Source organism: Brachyhypopomus gauderio, chromosome 18 (assembly GCF_052324685.1).
Source record: "Brachyhypopomus gauderio isolate BG-103 chromosome 18, BGAUD_0.2, whole genome shotgun sequence".
Taxonomy (NCBI): Eukaryota; Metazoa; Chordata; class Actinopteri; order Gymnotiformes; family Hypopomidae; genus Brachyhypopomus; species Brachyhypopomus gauderio.
Window position 1 is genome coordinate 4,757,295 of NC_135228.1, and position 25,976 is coordinate 4,783,270.

The window sequence follows — 25,976 nt, forward strand, 5'->3', positions numbered from 1 at the left end:
ATCGGCACATCGGCACATTTAGCGCTTTATTTGTCAGAAGAATTTTTAAATCAATTTGATATTTAACTTGAAACCAGTCCAACACTGAGAAAGGACTAATATGATAAAAATTTCTAGCCCTAGTTGGCTGCTGGCTTCTGTACGAGTTGGAGGTTCTTTATGGATTTTGTTTTGTGTGTGAGGACAAGGGACATGTAACCCTGAGAGGGGTGAGATTTATTATACGCATATCCATAATCAGAGTCATTAACACAGTCCATGGTCATACCAGGGCAGTCAAACATAGAAACATAACCAAATTCTAAATAACTAGAAGACATAATACACATAACAAACCGAATAAACAGTGATAAACAAGATCAGCGATGATCAAGATCAAGGATGAACAAGACAAAATACAGGAATTAAATACAAAGGACTAACAAGGAGACTAAACTTGTAACAGGTATGATTACAAAGGTCATGGCAGGAGAACACATGGGATAATAAAACAAAGGCATGACTGAATGATCTGATGCCCACCACCAGAGGGAGACGTAGAGTAACTAAACAAGACAACTGACAAACACAAGTCCATGTGTTCGCTGCTGCTGAGTGACACTCACCATCATGACTGTCACGTAGGGCTACCCTCCCCTCTCTTAGCTGTCACTCCGGTGTCCCTGTTCATCACGCCTGTGTTGTTCCTTGCCCGTTAGTCCCGCCCTGCTTGTCTGTTGCCCTGGTTTCCGTAGGTCTGCCACGCCCGTGTTGTCAGTGTGATCAGCTGTGTCTTGTTAGTTCTGTGTTCTTATAGTCCCTGTGTTTCCCTAGCCCCTCGTCGGTGATTGTGTTCCTATATTCTTTCTAGTGTGTTCATGATATCTTTTCCAGTGTACTCCTTGTTCTATGTTCCAGTTCTGTGAGTACTTCTCTAATCGCTGCCCAGTCGCTCTGTGATTTCTGTTCCCTGGTTGTTTCATTTGTTCTGCGTTCTGCAGGTTTTATTTATAGTATATCGTTCAGTCATGTCTCTCTGTGTTTCTTGTTCGGAACTCCTATCGGACCTCTGCCTTCTTATTCGACCCTGAGTTTGGACTTCCCTTTATTAAATCTCGCTCTCCTCAGCGTTTGTGTCTGCCTCCTCACTCCACAGCCAGTGATGTCAGTAACGCGTTACTTAGTAACGCGTTACTCTAATCTTACCACTTTTTTCGGTAACGAGTAATATAACGCGCTACTATTTCCAGTCCAGTAATCAGATTAAAGTTACTTATCCAAATAACTGTGCGTTACTATTTTTATTTTCCCTAGTAAAAATATATATTTTTGCTTTTTTCTTGGCTCAGTTCTACTTTTGCATCTGATCGTAGCGCTCGACTCCGCACGCTGCGCACGACCCTGTGAGAGCGCGAGCGCGTTTTACACGTCATTCTGTGCAGTGTCCTCCCGTAAGGATGTGTGGTAGTATAAAGAAACATCCCTCAAAAACAGAGGAAGAAACATTTTACCTGAAGAATTTTAATGTTGCACTGTGTTCCACGTTTGAAAAGTGCTGGAATTTTGACTAATGTCGCCTACTTTAAAATGCTTGAAATTGTAATGGTATTTCGTTTCACAAGCTGACTGAACAGGGGTGGGTTTCCCGAAACGTTCGTAGCGCTAAGCAGGGGCGAGGCTAGGGTATTTTTAGTGGTGCTAGAGCACCACCGTGAGGTTGCTCAGCACCCCCTGGCTCAACACATTTTTTAAATATTATATTATGCAAAAAACTTGCTCTGCACCTGCGCAATACTTTGGTTCGACTGGCCAATCTGGCAACCCTGCTTCGAGGCTTGTGACCAGTCCACTTATCAACTATATCTCTTCTGATTGGTTGGCACATTCACGCGGCTGTTTGCTGCTAGAATTGTCTACAGCTTGGCATTTTGTTCTGGTCGTAAGCTAGCTGTTCACATTCTACATTTCTGGATCTGCGAGGCAGCCAGCACCTGAGCTGGGGTGAGAAGGTATGTTTCTTCACTGCAAAAAAAAATAAAATGAAAATCTTAACAAGTAAAATTAAGTCATTTTAAGGCAATAAATCTTTTTTTTCTCTGATAAGAATTTTTGACTTACTAGGCATTGCAAGTTTTAGGATTATTTTGCTTATTTTAAGTATAATGAACTTAATCGGTCTTACTTTAAATTTTACCCTATTTTAACTCATTTGAACTCAAAACAAGCACAAAAAACTAACCGTTCAAGTTAATTAAATTTTTCAGTTTACATGCTAAAAACACAATGATTTGTACTTGATTTAAGATTGAATGTTGTAGGGGAAAACAACTCAAAGCAAAACTAATACGGCTCCAAAATTTATAAATGTACTAGTTCGCCTCAATTGGTGAGAAAAAATGTGCCTCTGTGAGCACTGGGGGCTGGGCACCCCTAAAGACCAGATCCTAAAATCGCCCCTGGCGCTAAGTACTTCTTAACCTCGTACGTTTCATACGAGGTTACAAAGTACTTGGCGCTACGAACGTTTCGGGAAACCCACCCCAGTTCGCTTGTATTACTTTTACAAATATATTTACAAATAATAACGCGCAGCTACACAAACGTAATGTCAGGAGATACTGTAGCGACTACTACTGCTCACGGCGAGTCTCGCCCTAAAGTGACACGGGGGGGGGGGCGCCAGGGTTGCATTATCAATAAAGTTTCCCTCCTCGGGATTTTTGGATTAAGCAGTTTCTGCCTCGGTTACCGAACCTGCTTCAATACATTGTTACTGTTAAAAATGCACTTCCAATAAAGTGAGTATTGGAAAAATTTATTTTGCTGCTGAATGTAACTACTAAAGTAACTTGTAATCTAACGTAGTTACTTTTAAAATCAAGTAATATGTAACGTAACTAAGTTACTTTTAAAAGGAGTAATCAGTAATCGGATTACTTTCTCAAGGTAACTTAGCCATCACTGTCCACAGCATATGCTGCGTTACAATGACACTCAGCATCATGACACTCATTTGTTTAAAACCCTACATTTTACCCATGTGTTTAAACCCCTGTACTTAAACCCATGAATTTAAACCTCTGTAAATAATGTGACAGAAATTATTGATTATTGATTAATTATCATTGATTAGATTATGTTTAGAGATTATTATAATACTTATGAGTTAGTATTTGTCCATTTTGGCTAAGCAGAAGGACTACACACTGACTTAGTGTGATTCAGTGTAACCAGGTTTAGCTCATGTGTTCCATACTATGGCCAAGGTCAGGCAAAGTGCAGAAGGTCAGAGCACTTTGTCAACTGAGTGTCACTAGTCCACTATCCTGGGATTCAGCTGTCTTTGCATTCTATTGATACACCAGTTTCTTCCACTAACTCTAGGAGAGTCCATATTAGGAGATACACACACGTTAGGTAAAAGTAGCCTGCTGGATACCTGTATTTTGGTACATGCTGTGCTAATAATAACTTGCCTGTTAGAACTGTTGAACTGTGTATAAAAGGGAAGAGGACTGCCCTCTTCCTTCAGAGTGTCATGCTTGAATGAGACTCTCATGTCTGCGTGATTTTTGTCTTATTAAATCAATCATTTTAACCACGTCTGAGTCCTCATCCATTTATTAGAAAATTTCCACGACAATAACTAGAAGACATAATACACGTAACAGACAGAATAAACTTTACCACAGAGATGAACACAAACACCAAGACCAGGGCTGTATGACAAACAAAGATCAGTGATGAACAAGACAAAATACAGGGCTCAAATACACAGGACTAACATGGAGACTAAACTTATCACGCTAGGCTGGTCTGAAGCCACAGGGGAACTGCCCAATTCACAAAACTCCACCTCCCATTCACTCCCTAGGTCTTGATCCCCCACCTACTGATTCACTCATCATATCACGCACCTGTTCCTCATTTATTGCACTCCTCTATAAGCCCAGAGGTCCCACTTCACGTCGCTGTGCATTGCTTGGGCCACACACACAAATTACACACACCAATTACAAGAATTTCTTGTTTTATAACAGGATTGTATATTTTTTAAGGGTCTTTAGTGTTAATTTAGTAGTTATCAGTGTAAAAATGCAGTTTTCAGTGTAAAAACACAGAACAATAAAGTTGTTTTATTTTTTTCCTTCTCTGTGTGTTTATTTAACACGATTTGACAGATGTATATTGGCCTCTCCCCTCGCATGCCCCATCCACGCTCAGCATCCTCATGATGGCATGATGGACCGAGTGCTGCCGTGGCCACTTCCATGTTGAGATTAGGAGACCAGCTGGTGTCTCCAGTATGGATAAGAGCGAGGTCACCCTAGGAACATTAGGCACCCAGAGTGGGCCGATGACGTGGCAGAGGCCTACTGAGCCATACCAGACACTGAATGGCTTCAGTGCCCTGATTAACATAGCCCTAACATATACATCTCATGTGTTTAATATATACTAAGAAAGCCTGGCATAAAGGGAAATTATAAAATTTCCATTACAGAACATACCTGCATAACCAAACGATTCAGCAGTGATCCGTCTCCACAAGCTTCCTTAAGAACAAACAGCTGAGACGAATCACTGCTGATTACGCCGGTTTAGTCTGGGACTGACTCTGGTGCCCCTAGCAACGGCTGGGGGTACAGCATCCGAGCCAGCCCTGACAGCTTGCAAAATGAAGCACAAGAATTTTGGTAACACAACAAAAAGCATTTTATTTTACCAAAGCACTTTATTTTTGTTAAATAAATGTGAAAGACACTTTATTTTCTGTATTTGCCATTTTGTCTTGCAAAGCAGACTGTAGTAGATCATGCAGATTTTATAGACTGAAGCAGAAATTTTTATAAATTAAAAAAAAATTGTTTTTGAATCGAAAATCACTTTGAATTGAATTTGAATCGAATCGTGGCCCCCAAAATCAGAATCGAATCGAATTGTGAGATAGTAAACGATTCCCACCCCTACTGTTTTCTTTATCCTTTAAATTTTACTTGAGAAATGAACATGCTGGATGTTTTTTTTTTTATATTCCTGATGATGTTATTTATTGTATATGGAATCAAATAAAGTATAAAATGTTTGGTTGTCCTCTTCTCTGTATATGAGGCACAGACTAGGTCAGATCCCTAGTGGTGAGATACTGTAAGACAGAGAATAGTACAGAATCATTACACATGAACACACTCGTCACAGTCAGACATCACACTCTATGTACAAACTCAATTAATTTAAAATACTAACCTTAGCATCTCCAGTGGACAGTGTGGATCGTCCAGTAGAGCAGAGAGCTGCTTCACTCCTGAGCCTCCAGGTTCAATGTCTCTCAGATTCAGTGTTCTAAGGTGTGATGAGGGGTTTGACCTCAAAGCTGAAGCCAGAGCAGCACAGCCTTCCTCTGTAATACTGCAGTTAGACAGACTGTAGAGAGAAGGAGAAGAACTCCTCACACTTGCAGATCAGCCCACACTCAGGTAAAAACAGACACTGTGTGTGTATTCCAGAGAGACATGCAGATGTGTGTGTGTGTGTGTGTGTGTGTGTGTGTGTGTGTTTTTGTTGAGAGAACAAGCAAGAAAGTGTGTGTATGTGAGTCTAATTAATACAGTGATAGTGTATGTCATCAAGTCAAGAGGTTTTATTGTCATTTCAACTACATACGGAGTACACAGTGAAACGAAACAATGTTCCTCCAGGACCATGGTGCAACATAAAACACAGTGCAGACAGAACATAAGTGCAACACAAGTGCAGACAGACAGTACAACACAATATAGACAGTACAGTATACAGAGTGCAGACAGACACTTCACTAGAAGACAGAAGTGTAAGAGGTAGGTTTGGTTAGTGCAAATTGTGCCGTGTGCAATACACCGTATATGTGCAAAGGGAGTCCCTGTCGCAGTGAAGTACTGTAGTGTGTGTAGTGCAAGTGCCTTCACACTGTCAGGGATAAGTGGTTGGGTGTGTGTGGGTGAGTGTGTGTGTATGTATGGAGGAGAAGTCCATCAGTTCAGTGTCTGGCGTTGAAGTCTGATGGTTTGTGGGAGGGAGCTGTTGCAGAGTCTGGCCGTGTTGGACCGGATGCTGCGGTACCTTCTTCCCGATGGGAGGAGGGAGAACAGTTTGTGGGAGGGGTGGGTGGGGTCATCCACAATGCTGGTTGTTTTGCGGGTGGTGTAAATGTTCATGATGGAGGGGAGAGAGACTCCAATGATCCTCTCAGCTGTCCTCACTATACGCTGGAGGGTCTTGTGGTCGGAGACATTGCAGTTCCCAAACCAGGCAGTGGTGCATCTGCTCAGGATGTTCTCTATGGTGCCTCTGTAGGTTGTTGTCTTTACACCAGTCTGTCAGCTGCTGCACCTCCTCTCTGTACGCTGACTCATCGCCTTTGCTGATGAGAACCAGCACTGTTGTGTCATCGGCGAACTTAATGATGTGATTTGAACTGTGTTTTGCTACAGTCAGCAGGGTGAACAGCAGAGGACTCAGAACACTGCCCTGGGGGACCCCGGTGTTCAGTGTGATGGTGCTGGAGGTGCTGTTCCCAATCCGGACTGACTGGGGCCTCCCAGTCAGGAAGTCCAGGACCCAGTTACAGAGGTGTGTGTTTAAGCCCAGCAGGCTTAGTTTCCCGATGAGTTTCTGTGGGATGATGGTGTTGAATGCTGAACTGAAGTCTATGAACAGCATTCTGGCGTAGGTGTCCTTCTTCTCCAGGTGGGTGAGGGAGAGATGAAGGGTGGTGGTGATGGCATCGTCCGTGGAGCTGTTGGGACAATACACAAATTGCAGGGGGTCTAGTGAGGGGGGCAGTTGGGTCTTGATGTTCCTCATGACTAGCCTCTCGAAGCACTTCATGATGATGAGGGTGAGTGCGATGGGACGGTAGTCGTTGAGGCAGTACACTGTGGACTTCTTTGGCACAGGGACGATGGTGGTGGTCTTGAGACACGTTGGGACAGTGGAGCTGCTCAGGGAGATGTTGAAGATGTCCGTGAGAACATCTGTCAGTTGTTCTGCACATTCCCTGAGCACCCTGCTGGGGATTTGGTCTGGACCTGCAGCTTTGCGTGGGATGACTCTGCGCAGACTTCTCCTCACATCCACTGCAGACAGACACAACACCTGCTCGTCTGGCTTGGGCGTGGTCTTCCTTGCCAACGTGTCGTTTTGTGCCTCGAACCATGGAGGGAGGCATCACCGTCACAGGACGGTGGTGTTGTCCTGTAGTTGGTGATTGCCCGGATGCCCTGCCACATGCGCGTGTGTCACCAGTGTCTTTGAAGTGGCTGTGGATTCTCTGGGCATGTGCGTGCTTTTCCTCTCTGATGGCTCGTGACAGTTTGGCCCTTGCTTTCCTCAGGGCACCTTGTCACCCACTCTGAAGGCTGAGTCACGGGTCCTTAGCAGCGCACGTACCTCAGCAGTCATCCACGGCTTCTGGTTTGGGCGTGTGGTGATGGTCCTGGAGACAGTAACATCATCAATGCACTTGCTGTTGTAGCCAGTGACTGATGCTGTGTACTCTTCCAGGTTAACTGTGTCGCCATCAGTTGCAGCCTTCATGAACATGTCCCATGCGGTGCACTCAAAACAGTCCTGAAGGGCAGAGACGGCTCCTGCCGGCCAGGTTCTCACCTGCTTCTGAACTGGTCTGGAGCGTCTGATGAGTGGTCTGTAGGCTGGGGTGAGCCACACAGACATGTGGTCCGAGAGCGCAAGGTGGGGGCGGGGCTCCACCTGGTACGCGCTGGGGATGTTTGTATAAACAAGATTCAGTGCGTTCGCTCCTCTCGTTGCAAAGTCCACATGTTGATGGAATTTAGGGAGGACTGACTTGAGATTTGCATGGTTGAAATCTCCGGCGATAATGAACAGTCCATCTGGGGGGTTATTTAGCAGATCGCTGATAGCTCTGTACAGTTCGCATAATGCCTCCTTAGCATTAGCACTAGCGCTATGTGGTATGTACACGGCGGCTATCAGCGAAGAGTTCTTGTGCCAAATAAAAAGGTCTACATTTGACTATCAGGAACTCCACTAGCGGAGAGCAGTGTCTAGCGACAGTCACAGCGTTGTTGCACCATTCCGTGTTGATGTAAACACACACGCCTACACCGCGGGTCTTCCCGGACAGGGCCGCACTCCTATACGCTCTGAACGCGGTTAGCCCCGCTAGCTGAATGGCGCTGTCTGGAATGTTGTTGCTCAGCCACGATTCCATGAAGATTAAAACACAGCAGTCTCTGAACTCACGCTGGGTAGTTCGCTGGAGTCGAATGTAGACCAGTTTGTTATCGAGGGAGCAAACGTTCGCGAGGAATAGCAATGGTATAGCCGGGTGGCTAGGGCTAACCTTTAGTCTCGCGTATGTCTCAGAGAAAAAAGGGATATTGACTATGGGAGAGACAAAGAGGGAGAATGTGTGTATGGGTGTGCATGTGTGTGTGTGTGACCTGGTGAGTGTGTGTGTGTGTGTGTGTGTGTGTGTGTGTGTGTGTGTGTGTGTGTGTGTGTGTGTGTGTGTGTGTGTGTGTGTGTGTATGTGTGTGTGTGTGAGACAGAGAGAGAGAGAGAGAGACAGAGAGAGTGAGGATATTGACTGTGTGTGTATGTGTGTATAAAGAATCAGTAAGTCAGTAACTTATTTTATTTCTCATCTATTGTTAAAATGCTTGGCAATAATATAGTAAATTACATGAATTAATAAAAAGATTCCTTGAAACTGAATCTTTAGAGACCAAGAGAAAGGACGTGGACGTTGTGTGTGTGTGTGTGTGTGTGTGTGTGTGTGTGTGTGTGTGTGTGTGTGTGTAAAGAGTCAGTAACTCACTCTAGTATATCTAATGTACAGTGTGGATACTTCAGTAGAGCAGAGAGCTGCTTCACTCCTGAATCTCCTGGTTTATTATGGTTCAGATTCAGCTCTCTCAGGTGTGATGAGGGGTTTGACCTCAGAGCTGAACACAGAGCAGCACAACCTTCCTCTCTAATATTGCAGTAAGACAGACTGTAGAGAGAAGGAGAAAAACTCCTCACACTTACAGATCAACACACACACTCACAAAAACACAGACACTGTGGGTGTATTGAGGAGAGACATGCAGTGATGTGTGTGTGTGTGTGTGTGTGTGTGTGTGTGTGTGTGTGTGTGTGTGTGTGTGTATGTGTGTGTGTGTGTGTGTGTGTGTGTGTAAAGAGTCAGTAACTCACTCTAGTATATCTAATGTACAGTGTGGATACTTCAGTAGAGCAGAGAGCTGCTTCACTCCTGAGTCTCCTGGTTTATTAAGGCCCAGATTCAGCTCTCTCAGGTGTGATGAGGGATTTGATCTCAGAGCTGAACACAGAGCAGCACAGCCTTCCTCTGTAATACTGCACCTAGACAGACTGTAGAGAGAAAGAGGAAAAACTCCTCACACTTACAGATCAACACACACATATAAACAGACACTGTGTGTTCACAAGAGGCATGAAGTGCTCTCTCTCTCTCTCTCTCTCTCTCTCTCTCTCTCTCTCTGTGTGTGTGTGTGTATGTGTGTGTGTGTGTGTGTGTGTGTGTGTGTGTGTGTGGGTGTGTGTGTGTGTATTTATAAAGAGTCAGTAAGTCAGTAACTCACTCTAGTATTTCCAGTGTACAGTGTGGATCCTCCAGTAGAGCAGAGAGCTGCTTCACTCCTGAGTCTCCTGGTTTATTGTGGTTCAGATTCAGCTCTCTCAGGTGTGATGAAGGGTTTGACCTCAGAGCTGAACACAGAACAGCACAGCCTTCCTCTCTAATACTGCAGTAAGACAGACTGTAGAGAGAAGGAGAAAACTTCCTCACAGTTACAGATCAACACACATACTCTCGAGCAAACACAGACACTGTGTGTGTTTTCAGAAGACATGCAGTGACGTGTACGTGTGTGTGTGTTTGTAGACAGAAAACAAGCAAGAAAGTGTGTGTATGTGAACCTAATACAGTGATAATGTGTGTCTCAGAGAAAAAAGGCGCATACTGACTCTGTGTGTTTGTGTGTGTGTGTGTGTGTGTGTGTGTGTGTATGTGTGTGTAAAGAGTCAGTAAGTCAGTAACTCACTCTAGTATCTCCAGTGTACAATGTGGATCCTCTAGTAGAGCAGAGAGCTGCTTCACTCCTGAGTCTCCTGGTTCATTCCAGTTCAGATTCAGCTCTCTCAGGTGTGATGAGGGGTTTGACCTCAGAGCTGAAGACAGAGCAGCACAGCCTTCCTCTGTAATACTGCACCAAGACAGACTGTAGAGAGGAGAAAAACACCTGACACAGATCAACACATACACAAACAGACAGTGTGTGTGCACACATGCAGTGATTTGTGTGTGTTTGTAGAGAGAACAAGCAAGAGTATGTAAATCTAATTAATAAACTGATAGTCTGTGTCTCAGAGAAAAAGTGGATACTGACTGTGTCTATGTGTGAGTACAAGAGAGACAGAGAAGATATTAACTGTGTGTGTGTGTAACCAGCCAAATATTTTGGACTGAGAAACTTCTTTTAAGTCCCATTGGGCAGGGGGTGCTTTTATTCCATCTATTACGGTAGTGGGCTAATCTCAGCTGCAGCCCAATTTAAAATAACAACTAATTATTAGGGGGGAATGTATAAATAATGTATAAATACTGACCCAAGTTGCAGGGTGAGGTGCAACATTTTGGTGTGCCCTGCGTTGATGCTCTGGTGACTTGCAAATAGTTTACTGTTGCGCTCAACTTTGGACCAGTACAGGTATGTGCGAGGTGTATTTGTAGTAGTGTTGGCTTGGTGGGAGAGGTATTTAGGGAAAAGTTGTCTGTATGGGGAATCTTGGGTAATATTTTAATCTGTTTTTTTACTTATTAGGTTGAGAGCCTGGGTGAACTGGAGTCCAACTTAATTGCCGTTGCTGTTTTTGCCTTACTTTATTATCCTACCCACCATTGACTGTTCTTGCCAACTGCAAACGTTCATATTTCAACGACAAGGGAGAGGATATTGAATGTATGTGTGTGGATAAAGAGCCAGTAAATCAGTAACCTACACTAGTTTCTCCAGTGTACAATGTGGATCCTCCAGTAGAGCAGAGAGCTGCTTCACTCCTGAGTCTCCTGGTTCATTGTGGTCCAGATTCAGCTCTCGCAGGTGTGATGAGGGGTTTGACGTCAGAGCTGAACACAGAGCATCACAGCCTTCCTCTCTAATACTGCAGAAAGACAGACTGTAGAGAGAAGGAGAAAAACTCCTCACAGATCAACACACACACTCGCATAAATACAGACACTGTGTGTATTCAGGAGAGACATGCAGTGGTGTGTATCAGGATGGGGTATGTGATTTGAAATCAAATCACCATTGGGTGAAATGGTTGTTTTTTTGTTTTTTTGTCAATGCGCTGTACAAGCAAGATAAAGGAAAGTTTTACTTCTTACTGTGTTTCTTTGTGTGTAAATATAGCATGGACTCCGTGAGTTGTACTGTGAATGTGTTTGTTTTATCGCTGTGGGGGACGCCGATCGATTGTTTCTTTTTTTTTCTATCCCCTTCCCCATGTGTTTCCCATGTTTTAGAGTTGCTAGTGAAGGGGGCGAGGCTATCAAGGAAGGGTTTGGTGAGTGATATTTTAAATCGTTTTAGCTTGTCTTACTGTGTGACTTTATTGAGGTGTTTTATATATAAAAGTACAGATTGCAGTGATGTGTGTTGTCCATCTGGTTGGATAATTCAAATGATTGGGGTGTGTGTAGTCAGTTGGCCTGTGAAATGTCTAAACCCTTTCTCCTTTTTTGATACATTGCCCTTTTTAGGCATATTATAGTATATGGGGTCTTCTTGAAATTATCTTAATAAATTGAAGTAATACCCAGAGTGGTGTGTTGTGTATCTCTGAGAGATTTAAATGAATTTAACGGTCTTGGCAGGGGCTTAGTGGTCATGACAACAATTTGGCGTAGTCAACAGTATCTCTCTTAAGACACCACACCATTTCTTAAGGGGTAAATCCGGTTGTGAATAATATAATGGTGCCAGCTAGAGTGGCATGGAATCAAGCATTTGCGGCCTGTAGACGATTGGGGGCAGAGGTCAAGTATGATAAAAGCCTTTGTGTAGCTAGACTTCGACAGCAGGGCTCAGTTATACTGGCCCCACAGGCCGAGACTGCGTTATGGGCCCATGTTCCACAAGCCTCAATGTCCAGGCAGGAAAGTGTGTTATTGGAAGACTGTTATGGGGGCAATTAAGTGGTGTGTAGGCCATGCAATTACTGACGTCTAGGGAGGTAGGGTTCTCTTGAGGGTTTGTGACCCACATTCCTACCCTGTGTCTCTAGTCCCAAGACACCCTCTGGCCTGAGTAAGTCAACTTGACCCTGATGACGTACAACCACCTTATAAGTTGGTGCTAAATCAGAGGGATGAAAAAGTAGTGGAAGTAGAGGTGCGACTGGTATGTAGTGCGCTCCCCACTCAATTGAGCTCTTTGTCCCATCAAGCTAAAGGATTGACAATGGGCAAGCACAGAAGTTGCAAGAATTGCTGGAGGAGTGGAAGGAAGTATTTGCACAGGGGGAGGAAGTTATGGTTGCACTCAGTGGCGCAAAAAGGGGGTATGCTGCGTATGCGACGCATAGGGGCGCTGCACTAGAGGGGGCGCCAAATCGATGCCAGAAAATTATTTGCAGAGTTGGTGGGGGTGGGGGGTGGAATGTGGGGGGCGCCGATAGTATGTTTGCATACACCTCAGAAAGTATGTAGTTGCAACCCGCACTAATTCTGTTTATCATACTATGCCTGCACCTGTTCAGGAGTGGTTTCAACTAGTACCTCCTAGTATGTATGCTGAACTGAGGGCTTTGCTTCAGAGCATGTTGGATTGTGGAGTCATTAGAGAGAGTTTGAGCCCCTGGCCAGCACCTGTAGTTTTAGTCAAGAAAAAGGATGGCTCCTGGTGGTTCTGTGTAGACTACCGGGGTCCAAGAGCTCAGGGTAGTTCTTGTTCTTCTCTTCCATTAACAGTTTCACGACATCTAAAAGCTAAAATAAGCAAAAAAGTACCTTCCCTTTTGACAGTCATCTCACAGTGGAGTGCAGCGGCAGGTCACCTGGAAGCCCTTGGTCCAGCTCAGCGATGAAATTCTTGAATTTCTTGAAATGAAATTGAGCATTTGAGGCTGCTCTTACCAAGCAACTATGCAACCTTTACGGGTGTCGTAAGGTCCATACGACCCCATAATCACCCCCAGGCAAATGGGGCTTGAGTGTATGAACCAGACTATCCTTCATCTTTTGAATAACTTTGGTCCTGAACAGCACGATGGAATGAGTTTTTGCCAGAATTGGTCCACATTTATAATAATACCCCACACACTGGTCTGGCCCCCTTTGGATTTGGCCATCATGCCTGTCTTCCAGTGGCTCAACAAATGGAAATGAGTCAGGAGGAGAGAGGGACACCCCTTGAGTGGGTACAAAGACACTGTAGTCAGCTTCAGTTGGCATATCAACTAGCTGTGGAAGGAAGTTATCGGCAGCAGCTATAGGACCATGAGTACCAGAACTGTGGAGCGTGTTTTGTGACACTTTTGCCTGGGGAAAGAGTCCTACTTCATGACTTCCATGTGGTGGTAAAACAACTTCCCGGCAACTACCCAGCTTATGTCTTCCCGACCTGTTCATCATAATATTTGTACCGGCTAGATAGATGGGTCATGGGCAGGGAGGGCCATGAAGATGCAATGGGAGTGGCCTACAATTATGGGAGGAGCCAAGAGTTTGGGTGGTGGCCTGTAAATTTCCCAGTTTTATTTAGGCCTCCCAAGGTGAGTCCCAACACTGATGCAGTGCAGGCTGAGGAAGCAGTTGAGGTATCCCGAGTAGGTGACCAAGTCTCCATATCTGAGGGGGTGGGGGGTCCTGAAGTGGGAATGCGGCGATCTCAATGTAATAATTTGGGTAGACGATTATGTGGAATAATGGTTGGGATGACCAGTTGTTTAACAAGGGAGCGTGTCAAAGATGTGATTTGGTTGGGTGAAATTGATGGGTTTTTTTGTTTTATTTATGCAAGGTTTGTTCGGTGAGTTACAGGTGTGTTTTCTGTTACAACAATTGTGTACTGATTGGACAAGCGCCTCTTTTTAAACTGCGATGGTAGGAACTTCCAGACTTCTGGGATCAGAGGAACGAGAGCAAGGGTTTCCTGGGGATACCGTGGCGTTTCGGTCAACGCGCTGTACAAGCAGGTTAAAGGGTAGTTTTACTTCTTACTGTGTTTCTTTGTGCGTGAATAGAGTGTGGATATGTTTGCCGATGTGGTTGTTCTTCATTGTTGTAGGAGTGTTCGTCACGAGTGCTGGTGGAGTTGATCATGGTCTATCACAAAGCAGCAACATTGGAATAGCGGTGCACGCATGTGGGAGTCCACAGTAAAGTTTGGACTCGTTTATTTAAAGTGATCCTGGCCAGGTTGCTCCATGAGTTGTACTGTGAATCTGTTTTTTGTGGGAGACTATCTATCTCTTTCTCTGTGTGTCTCCCATGTTTAAGTTGCTAGTGAAAGGGGGCGTGTCAAGGAAGGGTTTGGTGAGGGATATAAGTTCCAGCGGGTCCAGCTTATTGTGTGGTTTTACCCTTGACGGATGGTGACATTATGAGGTGTTTTATATACAAAACGTATATCTGTACAACTGCAGTGATGTTGTTTTTATCCATCTGGTTGGAAAATTCAAATGATTGGGGTGTGTGAAACCAGTTGGCCTGTGAAATCTCTAAACCTTAGGCATATTATATTACATGGGGTATTCATGACATTACCTTAATTAACTGAAGTAATACCCAGAGTGGTGTGTCGTGTGTCTCTGGGAGATTTAAATACGTTTAAAGATTTTGGCTTAGTGGTCACGATATGTGTGTTTGTGTTTGTATATGCGTGTGTGTGTGTGAGAGAGAGGGAGAGAGAGTGCAAGAGAGAGAGGATATTGACTGTGTGTGTGTGTGTGTGTGTGTGAGAGAGAGAGAGAGAGAGAGAGAGAAAGAGAGAGAGAAAGAGACTGATAGAGAGAGAAAAAGAGAGAAGATATTACTAAGTCAGTAACTCACTCTAGTATCTCCAGTGAACAGTGTGGATCCTCCAGTAGAGCAGAAAGTTGCTTTACTCCTGAGTCTCCTGGAGGAGCAGGAAGAAGAGGAGGACTATTCTCCTTCGGTAGGCGAAGCCTCCACCATTAACTACGGTGGCGAGGAGGAGGAAGCCTACCCCCCCTCAGATTACGACGCCTGCACCATTGACTACGGTGGCGAGGAGGAGGAAGCCTACCCCCCCTCGGATTATGACGCCTCCACCATTGACTACGGTGGCGAGGAGGAGGAGGCCTACCCCCCCTCGGTATGCGAAGCCTCCACCGACGACCACGGTGGCGAGGAGGGGGAGGTCTTCCTCCCATCTGTGAGCTACGCGGTCCCTGACGACTACGGCGAAGAAGAGGAGGAGGAGTCTGAGGAGGAGGACTACCTCCCTCCCCCTGTAGGTCTCTCTCCCACCGTAGAGGAAGACGGGGAGGAGGAGGAAGGCTCCTATTCGGAGGGAGAGGAGTAGAGTCCGCTCCCCTCTGAGAGAGCAGCCGGGATTGGAAAGGGGGTTCGGTGAAGTGTCCATCCTCCGACTGCTCCGGCGAAAGTGCAATGGAAAGTGCAGGGTGGCAGCCCGGAGCAGTCCATGGAGTGGAGCCAGGGCACAGAGGAGGAGCTCCCTTGCGGCCAACACGGCGCATACGACAGCCGCGCTGCACCGGGCGCGTACGACAGCCGCGCTGCACCGGGCGCGTACGACAGCTGCCTTGCCCTGGACGCGTACGACAGCTGTGCTGCACCGGGTGCGTACGACAGCCGCGCTGCACCGGGCACGTCCGCCAGCCGCGCTGCACCTGGCACGTCCGCCAGCCGCGCTGCACCCGGAGGAGGGTTTGCAGCGAGGGCAGGAGGGGTACTGCCCAGTGAGAGAGATGGTGAGAGAGAGAGCTGGAGTAGGTGCGTCACGGTGTTCAGAGTGCGCACGTGTGTAGGTCCTGTCCGTTTGTTTGTATTTTGTCTTTGCATGTTCGTTTTGTCCTAGCATGTTGCGTGATTTGATTTATGTAAATTCCTCGTATGCACCTCCCCCTTTAATGTGTGTTGGGAGGGGGTCCAGTGGAGGTCCTGTGCTACGGTGGTGAGTGGTACGGAGGGTATAGCTCCAATGGAGGCCCTTACCGAGGGTGTTCTCCGGAGCCGGTAGGGGCCTCTCCCCTGCTGAATGAGGGGAGTTGTTTGGTGTCCCCTCCTGCTGAGATGGAGACCCCTCCCCCTGGGTGCGGGGTGCCGAGATGGTCAGGGTTCTCTACGTACATGTGGTGTGTACTCATGGTTGTGAAATGCTGTGTGTGCAGGCCCTGGTGGCGAGAGGCGACTCTCCTGGACAGCGTGGGGTTCTCCAGAAGGAAACCCTCCCCTTCGAGCTCGGGGTGACCAGGGTGTTCCTGTGGCGGATTTGCCAGGGCCCTGGTCTCTGGTGCTCCTGGGTTGGGTGGAGGAGTCCACCTTGCAATGAGGGGCCCCGGGAGGGGTTGACTCCCCAGGAGCCTGGGGTGACCCCTAGCAAACGCAGGGGTCAGCTCTGAGAGGTAAGGTAGCCGGAAGCGGTTAGTGGGTGGAGTAGCCGTGCCCCTGGTAGGCACCCTGCGCACTCAGGCACCACGGACGAGTGGGGAGCTGTTGCTCTCCGTCGGCACACCATGGGGGGGCTCAGCAGTCAGAAGTCCGCTAGGGTGCGATGGCCCTGTGACCGACTGGGGCGTGGTTGTCATCTCATTGATGGCCCAGTCGGCCCAGGGTCCCAGGGAGATGAGCTAACTTATGTTTGTGTTCTGTGTTTCAGCTTCTGGACTGCAGGGGGTGTGTCCCTGCCTTCCTGCCCCTGTGTTTTGTGTGCTGCCACTGTGTGCCGCACAGCCGGTGGAGGGGAGTGCGCCTTGGAGGGGGGATCTGTTACAGTACGGAGGGCCCCTACTGGTCGCCCCCGTTTACAGTGGCAGCTGTCCTGTTTAATGTTGTGTTGTGTGCGTCCCTCAGGTGGGCGGAGCCCGTGATCCGTCTCACCTGAGAGTCATTTGTTTGCCTATATACAGTTGTGATCAAATTTATTCAACCCCCACTGAAATAAAGTGTTTTGGCCAGTTTGACATTGATTTTGATCATTTCAGTCATCTTATTTACAATTATATCAAAGAGGCACTTATAAATTAGACAAACATAACATAATATTTATGATGGAATAACCACAAATGTCTTTACTGTGCTCACATCATTATCAGTTTTATTCAACCCCCTAGTGACATTATTTTTTAGTACTTAGTACAACATCCTTTTCCAGTTATGACAGCTTTCAAGCGTGAAGCATAGCTTGACACAAGTGTCTTGCAGCGACCTATGGGTATCTTAGCCCATTCTTCATGGGCAAAAGCCTCCAGTTCAGTCACATTCTTAGGCTTGCGCACTGCAACTGCCTTCTTTAGGTCCCACCAGAGGTTCTCAATTGGATTTAAGTCTGGTGATTGCGATGGCCACTCTAGAATGTTCCAGCCTTTCATGTTCAACCATGCTCTAGTGGACTTGGATGTGTGCTTCGGATCATTGTCCTGTTGGAAGGTCCAACGTCTTCCAAGCCGCAGGTTTGTGACTGACTCCATCACATTTTCCTCCAAGATCTCCTGGTACTGAAGGGAATTCATGGTACCCTGCACACGTTGAAGCTTTCCTGTACCATTAGAAGCAAAACAGCCCCAAAGCATAATTGACCCCCCGCCATGCTTCACAGTAGGCAAGGTGTTCTTTTGTTCATAAGCCTGGTTCTTCCTTCTCCAAACATAGCGCTGGTCCATTGTCCCAAACAGTTCTAATTTAGTTTCATCTGACCACAGTACACTGTTCCAAAACCTTTGTGGCTTGTCCACATGACTTTTGGCATACTGCAGTCGACTTTTCTTGTTCTTTGGAGTCAGCAAGGGGGTGCGTCTGGGCGTTCTGGCATGGAGGTCTTCATTATGCAGTGCGCGCCTTATTGTCTGAGCTGAAACTTCAGTGCCCACATCTGACAGGTCTTTTTTCAGTTCCTTAGCAGTCACGCGGGGATTTTTCTCCACATTACGCTTCAGGTAGCGCACAGCAGTCGCGGTCAGGATCTTCTTTCTGCCACGACCAGGTAACGTTTCCACTGTGCCCTTTAACTTGAACTTGCGAATGATACTTCCGATAGTGTCTCTTGGAATATTTAACAACTTCGCAATCTTTTTATATCCATTGCCATTCTTGTGAAGAGCAATAACCTCTTCTCTTGTCTTCTGGGACCATTCTCTTGCCTTCACCATGCTTGGAAACACACCAGTAGATGTCTAGAAGGAGCTGAGTATCACAGTCCTTTTAAATCTGCCTAATTGGTGCTTATCATGCTTGATTGCTGCTCGTTGACATCCACAGATGTTTTCAATACCTGATGGAAAACACTGGAATGAACCTCTGTTCTTAGGAGTGGTAGTCGTAAAGGGGTTGAATAATTGTGTCAATGAAGAAATCACAAAAAGGCCATTTAATACTTTATGACAAAAAAAATGATGCTATCTTAGTTGCATTTAGTTCTTTAACAAGTCCTTGTAAGATTTCATTATGAACACAATTACAAATGTGCACTGAATTCCATAAAACCCTTCGCAGCATTGGGGGTTGAATAAATTTGATCACAACTGTATGTCTTGTCTTTGTACCAGTTGACCGCTGGTTATTATATCCTTAATTCGGATCTAAGTCACGGGTTTTTGGTTTGCGCACTTTCTTCATTAAACCATCTTTTTTCCATGAGAATTGGCGTGATTGCTTCCATTTTATTTCACTCACCCTGCCCGTCACACAACCACTAAGCCACTAAAACCAAGTTAACTGCACTACCCTCAAATACACACAATTTCTGTTAGGAAAACATCAACCCATTGTAAATACAATAGCTAGAACTCTTAACTTCTGTTTTAGAAAACATCAGTTGTAGTACACCTACCTTTAAAAAACTGGTAAAGAATTAAGTAATATTATATTATGTTTGGTGTATATTCTGATATGATCTTCAGTACATCATCAGTGATGAGTATATTCAGATGTGATCTTCAGTACATAATCAGTGATGTGTATATTCAGATGTGATCTTCAGTACATAATCAGTGATGTGTATATTTAGATGTGATCTTCAGTACATAATTAGTGATGTGTATATTCAGATGTGATCTTCAGTACATAATTAGTGATGTGTATATTCAGATGTGATCTTCAGTACATAATCAATGATGTGTATAAACAGACCTTCACTGAGTGCAGGAGTCTCTGAAGAACCTCCAGTCTGAACTGGGCTGGTGCAGGAACTGGACTTTTCATGAACTGGAGGAGAGAACAGTGGAAAATCCCAACTTTATTAACCTTATTAACGTCATTAATTTATTTATGTGTATATACATACGAGGTGCATGAATACAATTCTGACAGTTGTAAATCTTCCTTTCAAAGTTCATTATCACGTGTTTTATATACAAAACCCAAAACCAGAAAAGTTGGCACGTTGTGTAAATCGTAAATAAAAACAGAATACAATGACCTGCAAATCTTTTTCAACCCATATTCAGCTGAATAGAATGCAAAGACAATATATTTAATGTTCGAACGGAGAAACTTTATTTTGTTTTGCAAATAACCATTAACTTAGAATTCAATGGCAGCAACACATTGCAAAAAAGTTGGCACAGGGACATTTTTACCACTGTGTTACATCACCTTTCCTTTTAACAACACTCAGTAAACGTTTGGGAACTGAGGAGACCAATTTTTGAAGCTTTTCAGGTGGAATTCTTCCCCATTCTTGCTTGATGTACAGCTTAAGTTGTTCAACAGTCCGGGGTCTCCGTTGTCGTATTTTACGCTTCATAATGCGCCACACATTTTCAATGGGGGACAGGTCTGGTCTGCAGGCAGGCCAGGGGAGGACCCGCACTCTTTTGCTATGAAGCCACGCTGTTGTAACACGTGCAGAATGTAGCTTGGCATTGTCTTGCTGAAATAAGCAGGGGCGTCCATGAAAAAGACGTCGCTTGGATGGCAGCATATGTTGCTCCAAAACCTGTATGTACCTTTCAGCATTAATGGTGCCTTCACAGATGTCTAAGTTATCCATGCCTTGGGCACTAATTCACCCCATACCATCACAGATGCTGGCTTTTGAACTTTGCGCCTATAACAGTCCGGATGGTTCTTTTCCTCTTTGGTCCGTAAGACATGACGTCCACAGTTTCCAAAGACAATTTGAAATGTGGACTCATCAGACCACAGAACACTTTTCCACTTTGCATCAGTCCATCTCAGATGAGCTCGGGCCCAGCAAAGCCGGCGGCGTTTCTGGATCTTGTTGATAAATGGCTTTTGCTTTGCATAGTAGAGCTTTAACTTGCACTTACAGATGTAGCGATGAACTGTAGTTACTGACAGTGGTTTTCTGAAGTATTCCTGAGCCCATGTGGTGATATCCTTTACACACTGATGTCGGTTTTTGATGCAGTACCGCCTGAGGGATCAAAGGTCACGGGCATTCAGTGTTGGTTTTCGGCCTTGCCCCTTACGTGTAGTGATTTCTCCAGATCCTCGGAACCTTTTGATGATATCACGGACCGTAGATGGTGAAATTCCTAAATTCCTTGCAATAGCTCGTTGAGAAAAGTTGTTCTTGAACTGTTCGACAATTTGCCCACGCATTTCTTCACAAAGTGGTGACCCTCACCCCATCCTTCTATGTGAATGACTGAGCATGTCAAGGAAGCTGCTTTTATACCCAATCATGGCACCCACCTGTTCCCAATTAGCATGTTCACCTGTGGGATATTCCAAATAAGTGTTTGACGAGCATTCCTCAAATTTTTCTGTCTTCTTTGTCACTTGTGCCAGCTTTTTTGAAACATGTTGCAGGCATCAAATTCCAAATGAGCTAATAATTGCAAAAAATAACAAAGTTTACCAGTTCGAACGTTAAGTATGTGGTCTTTGCAGTGTGTTCAATTGCATATAGGTTGAAAATGATTTGCAAGTCATTGTATTCTGTTTTTATTTACGATTTACACAACGTGCCAACTTTTCTGGTTTTGGGTTTTGTATATAAAACACGTGATAATGAACTTTGAAAGGAAGATTTACAACTGTCAGAATTGTATCCATGCACCTCGTATGTATATACACATAAATAAATAATTATAAATAATTATAAATAATAATTATAAATAATATATAAATATTATAAATAATTAACTGTGGTCTCTGATCATCTTAACATTCAGATTGATCTTTTACCTCCACATGGAAAGATCAATGTCACTGGTGCATGAAAGTGACTCCCATGGATCTGAGGAGCACAGATGTTCCCTCCTGTCTGAGCTGTGATGTTGGTCTAATCTGTGATGTTGGTCTGGACTGGAGTGGAGGCCTCCATCTTCTAATCAGATGTTACTTCACCAACAACACTAAACATCAACATATGAGGTTGGCATTATAAAGAGTGTTTCACAACTGGTAAATATATTGGTAACACTTTACATTAAGTGTTTACTTACTAACGTTAACTAATGCATTAGTTAATATGAACAACACATGAAGTAACACATTAACAATAATTAACTAACGTTAAGTAAACATGTAACAGGTGCATTAGTTAACGCTGCGTTTATATGAAGTGCAGAGTAAGTGGTGTTGACTAACATGAAGTAATGCATTATGCTTTATGTAGGCTATGCTTTATGATTTATGAGACTCCATGCTTAAAGTCTCACGGAAGACAAAATTCAAGACTATTCTCTGTCCTGTCTCCAAGATGGTGGAAGGATCTTCCAATAGCTGCTCGGACTGCAGTGCCTCTTGCCATCTTCAAACGTAGACCGAAGACTCACCTGTTTGTTGAGTACTTAAATGAGCATGAACTCAGCACATAGCACTTGTTGTCTTTATTCCTAAATTGTTTGTCTATCTGTCTATGGTTAATTGTGCTTCTTGGTATAAGTTTAATTCCTGTCTAAGTGAGCCTGTTTAATCGAAATAATAAGTAATGACATTGAATCCTGTAGTTCAGAAGTAGTCTGGCTCAAGGGTATCTTGAATTCTGGCCTAGCTGTGCTACTGACCACAGGAAGTGTCATAAAGTAGACTCATTAACTGTCTCTGGTCCTTTAAGGGGTCCTGCAGCAAGAAGTGAAAATCTCCAAGAAACCATTTCTTTCAGCAACCTTTCTGCTGAGGAACTCTGAAGTCACAAGTCCAGGAAGGACTGTTATCCAAAATTTTGAGGAACTAATCTTATCTTAAATTTGAGGGACTTATCTGGACTTTAACTGCCTCTCCCCCTCTGATATTCATCAATACTCATCTCCAAGAAGGCAACATTTCAGAGATTCTTAGAACTTTTGCCCCAAGACAAACACTGGATGTGTTTGTCTTGGGGCAAAGACAAACACATCTAGCCTAAAGGAAGTAAATTTGCAAAATGAGTCTAGAGACACCAAACTTTCCATAATTTCAACCGGGGGAAGGACCCCTATCATCAATGGAGGAGTTAAGGCTCTCTTATTCAACCAATGTTTCTCTATTGGTGTATGATTAATTAGTGCTCCACATTCAGAGTTAGTGGAGTTGAGTGAGACCAAAGCTACAACATCGCTACCGGTCCCAGGCTCCAAGAAACATCCATTTAGCCTCTCAAGACAAAAATAAGGACTTAGAACTATTTCATCTAGTCATTTTACTCAGTTAATTCAGTTAAAGTTAATGATTCTCGGCCAGCAAATATATATTTTAGATTAATCTTCAGTGTAGCCAACATCAAGATAACACACGCAGACAAAGGTTTGACTGATCACCTGTGAGCCATCACTGTGGCCTCCTGCACAGACTTCACTAACCAAAGAAGTTGGGAGCAGCCTGAACTAGACCGACTCAGTGAACATCTGAGAACTGAATTTGAGAAAGTTCCCCAGGTCATGTAAGCACCAACTGCAAGGTCAAGATCCGCGTTCCAAGACAGCTCGTCGAGTCCAGTCTGCCTTTGAAAATGTTGACAGTTGACCGCCCACGGACGGGTTCCCCTCCATCTTCAAAATAAGCCTGCAGTCACATGTTGCTTCGGGTGCCAGCCTGTTTCTGTAGAGTCCTCTCTCTCCATAACGTTTGGTATGACTAGCGCTCTTCAATAGCCTCAGTCTGGAGGTTCTGCGCTGTTTCTGATTTCCTCCTAAAGTCCTCACTTTCCCCTTGGTCCTACTTTGTTTAGGGAAGGTTTACTTTAGCTACATAGTCCATTCTTAGGAATATAATAATAACTTGTTTTATGGCTTTCCTTTTGATTCATACTAACAAGTTTACTCATTAGGATTAGCTATTCTTCTGAGCCAAATTATCCCACATTTATTGCTTATAACTGTGATAATAACCATTCAATAAATTTGAACATTTAGTCATTAATTTGATTATGGTGGTAAATACATATTTTGGTTGATGGTATTAGGTCACTGCATGGATTCAGAACCCTTCAGTAATAAGTCTGATACAACCATAATCCACCTGTTCCTGTTATCAAAACCTTGGTTCCTGTGCGATCAGGATGGTGCCCCGTGTCATAATTCATAATTAAACAGTATATCCGCTACATTTAACATTCTATTAAAAAAGGCGATTATACTTAGTCAGTGCATCAGTTTGTGCATCTTCATATGAGACAGTAGTTACAGTCAACAGGTCTACTGGCAGGTCTACTACAGCAGAGACTGAAACATCATCTGAAAACGGGAGTTTCATCTCTACTCTGAAGTAACCTGTAGTCTGTCATCACTCACATTAGTACATCCTCACCACCTTTAAACTGACAGTGTGGTCATACACAGTTTACATTTATGTTTACTGAGAACATTCTTTGTAAAATGAACCATGGAAAGACATTTGATTTTAGAACTAGTTACCAATACTGCTGTATCCAAAAAAACAATAAAGTCTCGCCACAGTGTCATTCAACCTGAAACCATTATACAACAACACACTGATGTTTGACTTTTTGACCTACATGTAAAAGTGTGATTATAATCTAATGAAAACTGAAATGTTTTCAAATGTTTGAAATGTTTATGGTGCAAGACCACAAGACTCAGCAGACGTCTTTATTTCATGTTAAATATGTGCCCTTGTCTAATATATTTGCATATTGGTGTTGAGTAATTTTGTTCTATTGTGCTCTCCTTGTTCACTTTGACTGTAACTTTGAATTGTTTCTCAAATAAATTAAAAATAAATAAAGCTGTCACACGCCAAATGTGACATGTTCAAAATAATAAGTCTGAACCTAAAAACAAGTTAACATTATTCCTCATCAATAAATCTTCATGATAAATGGTCACAGCAGCACACTGTTATAAACACACACATTCCACCAAAGCAAAATATTATTAACACAAGGAGCTCTAGTACTACTGTCTGTTTCCACTAATACTATGAGTTCTAGTACTACTGTCTGTCTCCACTAACACAAGGAGCTCTAGTACTACTGTCTGTCTCCACTAACACTATGAGTTCTAGTACTACTGTCTGTCTCCACTAACACTATGAGTTCTATTACTACTATCTGTTTCCACTAATACTAGTTCTATTACTACTGTCTCCACTAACACTATGAGTTCTTATACTACTGTCTGTCTCCACTAACACTATGAGTTCTATTACTACTGTCTGTCTCCACTAATACTAGGAGTTCTATTACTACTGTCTGTTTCCACTAATACTAGTTCTATTACTACTGTCTCCACTAACACTATGAGTTCTATTACTACTGTCTGTATTATCTATCACAGACTCACATATTCACCGTGTTCCTCTGAAGTAGATTCATGTGTCTCTCATAAAATGATGATCCTGCTCAGGCTGATCTGAGTCTGTTTGTCCTGTTCAGTTTCTCTTTATTCTGTTGGAGGTGGAGACTCCTAACTGATCAGTCTCCTACTGACTCTCTCCCAGTGTTGAATAACAAACAGGCCCAGACATGTCAGTAGTATGGCTGTTAAGACCAGGTAATGTGTGAAGAAATACAGGCAGTCTGGTACAAGTACAGCTGCACAACATGCAGAACACCATCATAATATTCAGCAGAAACTGAGCACCACATATCTGAAGACCCAAAACCTGAGCTCTGAAACTGGACATTAACTGTCCTGATCCCTTGTTATTATTATTATTATTATTATCATTGTTGCTGTTGATATTACTGTTATTATTACTTACACTTTCAGTTTGACTGATTAATCTGAAAATGTGCATGTACCACTCTCTATGTACACGCATACCACACACACACACACACACACACACACACACACACACACACACACACCTGTGATCACTAGGGCGTGTGTTTGTTCTCACTGCACAGATGGGTAAATACGGATTGGGTTATGAATCACAACTGCAGATACTGGCAGCTTATTTGTCTTAGCGATGGCACTAACAGAAACAGACCCTCCCAGAGCCTCCTGGAGCGCCCAGCGTAGCCTTAAAGCCCCGGGCCCACAACGATGGGCAGGCCCAGAGCTACCGGAACCAGGTGCCTCTGGGATTCACTTGCCTCTGGAGGAGAGTCCACCCAGGAAACAGCCTAGAACACATAACATCCCGAGGAAGGGGGGCTAGATTCCCGACCGCCATAGATGAAGATCCATAGATCCTCCTTTGCCTCAAGAGTGTGTATTAACAGGTATTCCTGTATTCTCTTGCCCTCACTTTTTGAGGTATCCATCACTACACGAAGTGCATGAGGGAGAGTCCGTGTTGGAGCTGCCTCTGCCTCTTACACCAGGTTTACCTATGGGGGTCTACCACTCGTGTTTGACCTTGGGCGTCTTATTCAGCTCGT

The 25,976-nt window shown here is 44.2% G+C and overlaps 1 protein-coding gene across 1 annotated transcript in view; it reads right to left on the minus strand.

Moving 5' to 3' along the window:
- Positions 1-3,456: 3,456 nt before the first annotated feature.
- LOC143482197 (NACHT, LRR and PYD domains-containing protein 3-like) overlaps positions 3,457-25,976 on the minus strand; it is a 70,154-nt gene continuing 47,634 nt past the window's right edge. Inside the window, exons 13-16 of the mRNA XM_076980482.1 lie at positions 9,202-9,378; positions 8,822-8,998; positions 5,227-5,403; positions 3,457-5,125 (exon numbers count right to left, since the gene is read on the minus strand). Of these exons, the coding sequence (XP_076836597.1) occupies positions 5,104-5,125; positions 5,227-5,403; positions 8,822-8,998; positions 9,202-9,378 (553 nt within the window). The 3' untranslated portion in view covers positions 3,457-5,103. The remainder of the gene's footprint in view (positions 5,126-5,226; positions 5,404-8,821; positions 8,999-9,201; positions 9,379-25,976) is intronic.